The sequence below is a fragment of the Pyrus communis genome, chromosome 17, assembly GCF_041283825.1.
Source record: "Pyrus communis isolate YQ-2024b chromosome 17, ASM4128382v1, whole genome shotgun sequence".
NCBI lineage: Eukaryota > Viridiplantae > Streptophyta > Magnoliopsida > Rosales > Rosaceae > Pyrus > Pyrus communis.
This window is the reverse complement of record NC_142581.1, coordinates 6,298,702-6,308,435: the sequence shown is the minus strand read 5'-3', so window position 1 is coordinate 6,308,435 and position 9,734 is coordinate 6,298,702. Positions and strand designations below refer to the sequence as shown.

The 9,734-nt window shown below is 38.9% G+C and overlaps 2 protein-coding genes across 2 annotated transcripts; both read left to right on the top strand.

The window, feature by feature from the left end:
- The first annotated feature begins 1,740 nt into the window (after window positions 1–1,740).
- LOC137708805 (uncharacterized) lies at window positions 1,741–5,669 on the top strand. Its single transcript, XM_068447958.2, has 4 exons — window positions 1,741–2,775; window positions 3,816–4,349; window positions 4,478–4,682; window positions 4,834–5,669. Exons 1-3 carry the CDS (start codon window positions 1,933–1,935, stop codon window positions 4,586–4,588), a joined length of 1,488 nt encoding a protein of 495 aa, XP_068304059.2. The 5' UTR covers window positions 1,741–1,932; the 3' UTR covers window positions 4,589–4,682; window positions 4,834–5,669.
- Window positions 5,670–6,331: 662 nt separating this feature from the next.
- Window positions 6,332–8,447, top strand: LOC137708806 (uncharacterized). Its single transcript, XM_068447959.2, has 3 exons — window positions 6,332–7,322; window positions 7,462–7,992; window positions 8,102–8,447. The coding sequence occupies exons 1-3, from the start codon at window positions 6,534–6,536 to the stop codon at window positions 8,213–8,215; spliced, it is 1,434 nt and encodes a 477-aa protein (XP_068304060.2). The 5' UTR covers window positions 6,332–6,533; the 3' UTR covers window positions 8,216–8,447.
- The last annotated feature ends 1,287 nt before the right edge of the window (window positions 8,448–9,734 follow it).

Sequence of the window (9,734 nt, the reverse complement as noted above, 5' to 3'; positions counted from 1 at the left end):
AATGAAGCCCTTGAGTTGCACAGTTCACAGCAAACCGACCCTCCTGAAGGAATGAGAATTGGTGACCGGCAGAAGCCACTCTCTTGTACTCCTTTGCACATTTTAAAATCTCAAAATTTATATTGTATGACAATGGCCAAGAAGTTGGAACCAAAAAAAGCCATTTATAAGGAACGTTTGGGTTGGGATGTCAACACAGTCAAATTGTTATTCCTTTTCTTAAGTTCCACCCTTCCAATTTTTTAATTTTTTTTTTCCTAATTTAAACTTGTGATTCAGAAAAAAACTTGGTCTATATATAATTATTTATAAAATAGGTCCTATTAAATTAATCAAGTTTACCACTAGTTTTGACAAAATAGAAACCACTAATTTGAAAGAAAAAAAGAAGAAGATAAACATGATTAAGCTAGAAGCAAGCTTTATGAGATGACTTGGTGCAAGATTTTGAGCCATAATTTTCTTGGTGAGTTGTTAACCGGTCAATTTTGATCACTAGAGAAGAAAGCTTTCGTTTGTAATTGTATGGCCTAGAATTAAAGCCTTCTTCAAATTGGGATTCATAGAGCTTGTATGCATGTAGAAGATGTCCTTGTCCACATATTGTTTATTGGGTTGACACATTAAACCATTAGTTACAGACCACTAAATACACTATTTAGAGCATTGGTTACAAAATATTAAGATAAGAGGTTATGGACATTATTGTAGTTATCCACATTCCATACATTTACAATCAGATGACATTCTTTTTATATGTAAAGTTACCATTTAACGGTGAAGAATCAAACGAACTTGTTTGAAAGTACTTTTAAAATGGTTGAATGAGATTTTGGTGAAAATATTTTTTGAATCAATCCTTAGCGAAAATGCAAATAAATCTTGGAAAAACACTTAAAAGTACTTCTTGCAAAAAACTTTTCAAGTGCTTTTGAAATCCAAAAATATTTTCTTTAAAAACGTTTTCAGTTATTTTAAAAGTACTGTCAAATGAGCCCTTGTAAGTTTATTAAGGTCAATCTTAAATATAACCAGTTCTTGTTCGATTGAAATGCTTATCTTCTTTACTTTCCCAATTGCATTTGTCACCTCCGTATTCATACTCTCGATGAAAATGTTTTAATAATGGTTGAAACTTAATGGAAACTTATCTAGTGTTCTCACTACCTTTAGTCCATTAGTCAATAAATAATCAAGATTAGAGAATGATGTCAATCACTAACAATTTTTAACCAAGCATGATAGTCTTGCCTTCCCTTTTATATTTCTATTTATATTTATGAGGGATAGTCATGGCCTAAATAGATGTTGTTCATCAACAACTTCTTAACCAAGTAATACTTCCTTTCCCATTGTTGTGAGAGTTACCAAATTCAAATCCCCTTAATCCGTTGGAGATCGGAACTTACGTATAATAAGGATGATCATTACAGTGGATCTCTCAAGCTAATCATGCACTATTATGAATTTTAACTTTTCTACATAAAAGTATATGACTAACTTGAGATATACCGCTAATAATGGATAAAAGGAGAGTTAATTTAACCATCACGGGATGACCTAGTGGTTAGAAACGAATTTCAAATAAATATTTCACATTGCACATCCTGAGTTTGATTCCTGACGTTAGTGAATCGCATGATGATGATCAGAAAGAAACTAAAATATTTCTGTGAGTCTTTCTGCCCCTAAAAGAATAGCATGTAACAAAACCACCAACTTCTTTCTTCGAATATCAATACCGCATAATATTAGTACGGAACGCCGTGTCGTTTAACCAGTGACATACGGCTTGTTCTTCGGGACAAAAGCGAACTGCAGAATCCAACAAACAGTTTATGTCGCTGCTGACCTTGGTCAGGTGGATCTAACCCGTGAATTCATCACCTTCTTCTTCGAATATCAATACCGTCCCCGCGACTGCGACTGCGAATGGTTCATCATCTTCTTTGTAACTTTTTAATGTACCAGAAAATCAAACGAAAAACCAACTCCGCCTGCAAAGCAATCCGATTCCAATACCTCTCTCTCTCCCTCCCCTCCGTGATGCCCAGAACCCTAACCCTCCCCCGCTTCTCGGCCCTCCTCTTAATCCTCTCCGTTTTCCTCAACGTCTACTTCCTCTTCTTCTTCCTCCACGCGCCGCCCACCGTTCTCTCCCGCTACACTTCCTCTCCCACCACGCGCCGCCACCTTGTATTCGCCATCGCTTCCTCCTCCCGCTCCTGGTCCCGCCGTGAGCCTTACCTCCGCCTCTGGTGCTCCCCCGCCTCCACCCGCGTCTTCGCTTTCCTCGACCGCGCCCCAACAGATCCCTCCGGTGACCGATCCGTCGCGACTGTTGTCGTCTCTGGCGACACCTCCCGCTTTCCGTACACTCTAAAAGGAGGGCTGCGGTCCGCGATCCGTGTGGCGCGCGCGGTCAAGGAAGTCGTCGATCGTGGCGAGCCGGATGTGAGGTGGTTCGTGTTCGGCGACGACGATACGGTGTTCTTCGTCGAGAATCTGGTGAGGACGCTGTCGAAGTACGATCACGATCGGTGGTTTTACGTCGGGAGCAACTCGGAGAGCTACCAGCAGAATGCCAAGTACTCGTTCGAAATGGCGTTCGGGGGCGGAGGGTTCGCCATAAGCCATTCGCTGGCTACGGCTCTGGCTAGGGTGTTCGACTCGTGCTTGATGAGGTACGGTCACTTGTACGGAAGCGATGCTCGGGTTTTCGCATGCGTGGCGGAGCTCGGCGTTGGGTTGACCCGTGAGCCTGGGTTTCATCAGGTTTGTTGAATTATTTTATGTGAAAAATCAGGAAAAGTAATTAGCTTGATAAGACTTCAACGATTTATGCATGGATTATCGGAAAAAGTAACGAACTTTATAAGATTTTGATGATATGATGCAGAAATTGATTTTGTTAGGAAGGAAACTTAGGAAAGTAATTGCTTGATAGTGTTTGATGAACTGATTGTGTTCAATGAAAGCTTTGTCAACTGTTAGTAGGTTCAAGGCCGAAGGAATGGCTTCGGCTTTCTTCTATAACTCGCCTTTTAGGTGGGGAGGTCCGTTCGTTGGTGTTCCTTAATTTTATAGGGAGCTACAAAAATGGGAGGTTACTTTTGATGCAATCTCTGTTTTCTGTGCTATGCTGAATGTGGTAGGGGGGAAAGAGGAACAAATCACAAGGCATTCAGCTCATAGGACTTTGTGAAGAAACAGAATGAATGAACATTAGAAATTTAGAACACTAGTTGTTTGACTTGAAACGAGTTACAAGTCTATACTATATTTTCTGCTACTCTTCTTCGTTATGTTTTTACTTTGGATATGATGCAATCACATTTCTAGCCTGATTTTCTAGTTTATAGCTTATTTTCATGTGCACAACCTAAGGAGACGTTTGATAACCATTTCATTTTCAATTTTCCCTTTTCACTAAAAACTGAAATCTTGTTTGGAAACTACTTTCAGTTTTCACAAATTTTGAAAACTCAAGAAAGTCGTTTTCAGTAATAGTTACCAAACAAGATTTCAGCTTTCAGTTAAAAAAAAAAAAAATGCAAACAAAAATTGAAAACTAAATAGTTATCAAATGGCCCCTAAGTTAACGATTCAGTTGTTGATAGGTTGAATAGCTGATTGAGTTATGTTGGATTACATTAATGATGACCAGAGTTTTCAAATCATGATATGGTTTTGATTTGCATCCTATCATCTGTTGATTCCAATGTGAGCTTGTTAGCAAAGATTCTTGTTGTGGACTTGTGTCAAGTTATGCGCTGAAACTAAGGGCACTTATTATCCTCATAATTTGTAATCAGGTCGATATGCGGGGGAATTTGTTTGGAATGCTATCTGCACACCCGTTGTCACCTCTGGTGTCCCTTCATCATTTGGAGGCTGCAGATCCAATCTTCCCAAACATGAACAAGACTCAAGCTTTGGAACATCTTTTTGAAGCTGTGAATGTTGATCCTGCCAGGATATTGCAGCAAACTGTTTGCTATGACAGTTCGCATTCGTTGACTGTTTCTGTTGCATGGGGCTATGCTATTCAGGTGTATGCTGGCAATGAACTTCTCTCAGATCTCCTTTCACTGCAGAAAACGTTTATGCCATGGAGGAGGAGCGGTAGTATCGAGGCAAGTCAGTTCATGTTCAATATGAGAGATAATCCTAGAGATAAATGTAAAAGACCAACTGTCTTTTTCCTGGAAAGTGTCGTATCCAATAGTCATGGTAGCTCGAGTAACTACACCAGGCTCAATGTAGAAAATTGCTCCAAAGCAGATGCAATAAAGAATCTGGAACAGATCAGAGTGTTCTCACAGAAGCTAGAGCTTGATGCGGATGAGGTATTTGCTTCACTAATATAGATGTAGCTGATTTGGAAATTATACCTTCTCTCTTATATTAAGTTTTCTTTTGTCTTTCGTTTTAGTCAATGCCATTAATCAACTACTGTCCACTTGTTATAATTCAGCTGAAGGCTCAACGCCGTCAGTGCTGCGAAATTTTGCCGTCGTTTGATGACTCCATGACTATAAACATTAGACGGTGCAGAGACAATGAGTTGATATCCATGAATATCTAGAGTTTTCTGTTGGCATGGTTGCTCTGAGGATACTTAGTTAGATGCAGAATTCAGAGAATCACACGCATTTTGGTGTACTCATCATCTTATCAAGGTAAATTGTGATGTCATTTCTTGTTAGTAAGAATGCTTCAGGTTCCTAAATTTTATTATTGGGAAATGGACCTACAAGTGGTCTGTTCTACGTGATATTCTCAGATGTGATCTGCAATTAATAAAACTCAAGTTCCTTTTCTTCTTGACAGGTGGAGGAAGAAGAGAATATACTTGGAGATGGGCTATTTATCTTCTGATCTAAACATGGAGCAAAAGTAATGCTTCTGGAACGATTTCCTTGAAAACAATAAATCACAAGAAAAAGATTGCAGAAAGGGGAAGTTACTGCAAAAATCTGCCTCCAGTTAAGGTTTCGATGTCTGATACTCTTGGTTAAACTCTCCAGTGGCTTATTATTTGAAAATATGATGAACAGACAAAAAGGGAGGACAACGCCATTCACACGTCCGCTAGTGGAGATGACCCGAGTAAATTGGATATCCGGAGGAATGAACGGTAACTAGTGATCTGATAGGTATGTAATGTATTCATGCTGTAGAGTAACTTGCGTTTTGAGACATCAAATGATGAGGAAGAGCTTTGATTGGTTGGTAAGCATGCGAAGGAAATATTGTTGAAATGCTAGCTGCGTTTTCATTCCTGCATTTAGCATGTTTTGCTGATGCCATAGATGATAAGTTGTGTAGGGTTTGGTTTTGTAATTTTCGATCGGGGTGACTGCCGTACTTGGTTTCTTGCCAACCATCCATTGTCTTCCTCCTTGGCCTAAACCATTGAAAGTCTAATGCATGTGCATCCTTTGAATCTTCCAGTAAGCATCGACGGTGTCATGCATCTGATTTTCAGGATCTGGACATGATAGAACAACTCAGATTATCAAATCAAACTGGTACAACGCACTACTTAGTTGCTTACTTTGTCGTACTTTTCGTAATTAAATTAGCTCAGTGTATCGGGTTTATACATTTCGGTTAGCTGTATCTTAATCTCGAAATAAGCAATTATTCAGGAGATTTTTCTTAAATGATTGTAACTCAAGTGATTAAGAGTAGATACCATGCACATGAAGTCCTTTTGAGTCGTTTTTACGCCCTCAATATTGTTTGTTTAAAGACATTTCCCTAGTCGTTTTTTCACGAGCAAATGGATTTTAACGCAAGTGATTTAAGATCAAATCCGATGCACCGGAACATAAGTTACATAGATGCCTCAAGAAACCTCAAATTGTAAGTAATCGTTTCCTTGGATTTTCCAATCAAATGCATACAACGTTGTTGGTTTATTCATCCAAGAAAAAACAAAAACATAAATAGGAACCTCGAACTTTGCTTTACGTAACAGTTCCACACTTTTATTTTTGCTAGGCCCGTTAAAGTATTTTTTTTGAATCTTTTTTTTAACTTGCAGCTGAAGTTTGCTTGCTCTTTCACGTTCTGCATTTTCCTTTACCAAAACCACGCATAATTAATATTAATTAATTAATCTCTTATAATCTCCAAAGGCCACGTCCTAATACATTTCCAACACCATTTTTAACGCCTAACCTCTCTTCCTAATCTCTCACACTTTCAGTCAATGCCATTGCTATCAAGTACCTGACCTTTGACTCTAACCTAACGTACGCACCCAGCTGCTTGGTTGGCTGCCCGATTTACAATAGGTTGGCAAGAAAATGGAGGACTTTCTGTGTGAACCATGACTTCTTTTGGAATTTTAACCAACTAAATACACTTTTGTGCAGAATTGCAGGTCAAAGTTTACATCTTTCTCTTCCCGCAGATTGCGCTTCTTGATCAACATCTTGGTTTTATGTCCCATACTTGTATTTTCTAGATATATTTTCTGCATTTCTGCTTTCCTTGCTTGTTCTTCTTCCTTTCCACTTAAAATGCTGCCGTTTCCTCAGTCGCCTTCGAAACCCCAAAGTCCATCTCGGTTGATAAACCTCTTCATAGTCTCATCTTCTGTATGCACGCTCTTCCTTCTTGGGTCGCTCTTCCTTGTGTTTACGAGCTCAAAGCTTGGACGTATAAGTTCTCTGTCTCAAGATGCGTATTCCCCGCCCTCGACCTCCCTCGAGCACATTGTGTTCGGGATTGCTTCGAATCAGAAAGCGTGGTCTGCTAAGAGGAAGGAGTATGTACGGCTCTGGTGGAGGAACCAGTCTATGAGGGGGTGTGTCTTTCTCGATAGCCTTCCGCCCGATCATCAGCGTCACGTCAATGATACTTCTCTTCCTCCTGTGTGCATCTCGGGTGACACTGCAAGATTTCGTTACACTTACAGAGGCGGTCTCAAGTCTGCTATTCGTGTTGCACGCGTTGTTTCTGAGACCGTGGCGCTCAACCATACGAATGTGAGGTGGTATGTTTTCGGAGATGATGACACAGTTTTTTTCCCAGAGAATTTGGTGAAGACACTTTCTAAGTATGATCATGGACTGTGGTACTACATTGGGACAAACTCCGAAGTTTATGAGCAAAATAGGGTGTTCGGATTTGGAATGGCTTATGGTGGTGCAGGTTTCGCTATAAGTGCCCCATTGGCGAAAGTACTGGCGAAGGTGTTTGATTCGTGTTTAGAACGATATCCACATCTCTATGGAAGCGACTCTAGGATTTCCTCTTGCTTGGCAGAACTCGGGGTTGGATTAACAAGCGAAGCCGGTTTCCATCAGGTACCCTATTCTTAGCTCATCAAATTGTATGTGACATTCACATTTTAGTAGTTTAAATTGAAATTTCAGCGTGCTTTTTTCTTAGTTTATATATCAAAGAAATAAATTTTTTGGTTCTGGGTTGTTAAAATTGAACCAGAATGACATTCACGGCGATATGTTTGGCTTACTGGCTTCGCATCCGGTGACGCCTTTGGTATCCCTGCATCACTTCGATCATGCAAACCCTGTCTTCCCCAACCTGACAACTATCAATGCTCTAAAACATTTGTTTAAAGCTGCGAATGTTGATTCTCAAAGAATGTTACAGAAAACAGTCTGCTACGACAGATGGTTTTCGTGGACTATCACGGTGTCATGGGGTTACGCTGTTCAAGTATACGGAAATCATATTCTTCTGCCGGACGTCCTCCCCGTGCAACAGACATTCAGCCAGTGGAAAAAGGGAAGTGTTTTGTCAGGAGTTTATACTTTTAACACAAGAGAACATCACAAGGATCCGTGTCGAAGGCCGGTTGTTTTCTTTCTGGATAATGTGTCTTCTGGTGCGGATGGAATCAAGAGCATATACAAAAAGTCTTACGAAAATTGCTCCTACGACATCACTTCGCCGAGGAAGCTGGAGGAGGTCAGAGTGTACTCACATAAGCTAGACCTTGATACGAAACAGGTATTGCTTTACAATATTTTGGACATACATTTTTCGATCACTTGAGCATTGTTATACTTCTTCATGAAACTTGTACAATACTAAATCCACTTTTTTGTGAATTAATCAGTTGCTGGCGCCACGAAGGCAATGTTGCGATGTATTACCTTCTAAGGGCAGCAAACTGATGGAAATCGAAATCAGAGAATGCAAAGAAGAAGAACTAATACGAATGTATCCGTAGCAGTGTTTCATATTGCATATAGCCGGATTATACAACATTATATCATACTGATCATGTAATTGGTATATCATGCTATCTAGCTAGCTAGAAAGTATTCCACAGAATTATTAGTTTACTGTTACTCATTTTTTGTTATACAAAAATGTAGATCCTAGAAGAAACTTTGGGAAATTATGTATACGTACTTTGATTTGATTTTTATTGATCAATATATGTTGTGAACTTGCTTAAATTGTGAAACCAGAAACACCAAAAACATTTTCGATAAACTCCTTATAACCTTTTATAACGTTTTTTTTTTTCTTTCATCAATGTGAGATTTTTTTACCTTCACATCATTGCTTGACATGCATGTTGCAGACCAATGGAAATCACAGTTTGGTTACACCAAACTATTAGCATTCATCACTGAATCCTTTCTTTTGTGGTATACTGAGATTTTTACATAGTATCTACAAATACAGTTCTTGTGTCCGACTGTCCCCATTGTTTGAAATCTTGTTCACCAAACCAAAATTTGGTGAACCTTTTGTTTTTGGTAAACCAAACCAGAATTTGGTGACGCCGTAACTTTCATGTTCTTCCATTGGCTGTTGAAAATGTGTATTAGAATATGTGGGCATTTTTCGTTTTCAGGAGTAGTAAATTCATACATTCTGTTTTCTGGAGTATTTTTTTAAATATATTTTAGACATGATCACGTAACATTATTATTGTACATAAATATAACACACAAATTTATTTTATTAATATACTTTAAAACAAGACATATCAACTATATCGTTCATTCTTATTTTATTTTAACACGTAAAAATTTGTTACAATCTCTTCGTACTTTTGCATGGTGGGTCTCATTGAAGCTCTATCCTCGTAATTCTCATGGATGTGATTTTTTTTCGTGAAAGAGAATATCAGGGTGTTTGGTTTGATTAGTTGTTCAAACATTTGGAAATGAATCGCGTCACTTTCTCATTTGACCTATTCGTGGAAAGCTTCATACTTTTTCTTATTTAACATTCTGCTGGGAAAGTGGACCAGCCAAACAAACCAAAAAAAGTCCCACCAAAAGTTTTTGGTTGGTAAAATTCATGACCAAACGCATTGAAGCTGAGACGCCACGCGTCTGAAGGAAGCAAACGGTAAGTATTTCAGCTTATTCGAAAAATATGGTTTTTGGGTAACTGGTTGGAATACTTCCACCTTAAAAAGTTCAGTCATAGACTAAAAAATCTTCATTGCTGAGCTGATTAAACGGATCAGTGATACCATCATCATTATGCTCTGGAATCAGTGGGCGAAGCCTGTTGACTTAGCTAAGATAGACCATTCTTTTTCCGTAAGATTCGAAAACCTAATCCAACAAGGAATAAAGAGGTTTCTTCATGGATTCTCCTGGTTTCATACGGACTCTACTTTCCCTAAAATATCCTCTTCTCGATTGGTCTAAATACATCATTCTAGGGTTTATCTCTGATAACGCAATTTATGGATACTTATTCTCTTACCTACCGCTTAAGTC

Excerpts from the sequence above, each read along its gene's own strand:
- LOC137708805 (XM_068447958.2), top strand. The coding sequence starts at position 1,933 with ATGGTTCATCATCTTCTTTGTAACTTTTTAATGTACCAGAAAATCAAA. Across the intron at positions 2,776-3,815 it reads GTGAGCCTGGGTTTCATCAG|GTCGATATGCGGGGGAATTT; the intron begins GTTTGTTGAATT and ends ATTTGTAATCAG. Across the intron at positions 4,350-4,477 it reads TAGAGCTTGATGCGGATGAG|CTGAAGGCTCAACGCCGTCA; the intron begins GTATTTGCTTCA and ends GTTATAATTCAG.
- LOC137708806 (XM_068447959.2), top strand. The coding sequence starts at position 6,534 with ATGCTGCCGTTTCCTCAGTCGCCTTCGAAACCCCAAAGTCCATCTCGG. Across the intron at positions 7,323-7,461 it reads GCGAAGCCGGTTTCCATCAG|AATGACATTCACGGCGATAT; the intron begins GTACCCTATTCT and ends AAATTGAACCAG. Across the intron at positions 7,993-8,101 it reads TAGACCTTGATACGAAACAG|TTGCTGGCGCCACGAAGGCA; the intron begins GTATTGCTTTAC and ends TGAATTAATCAG.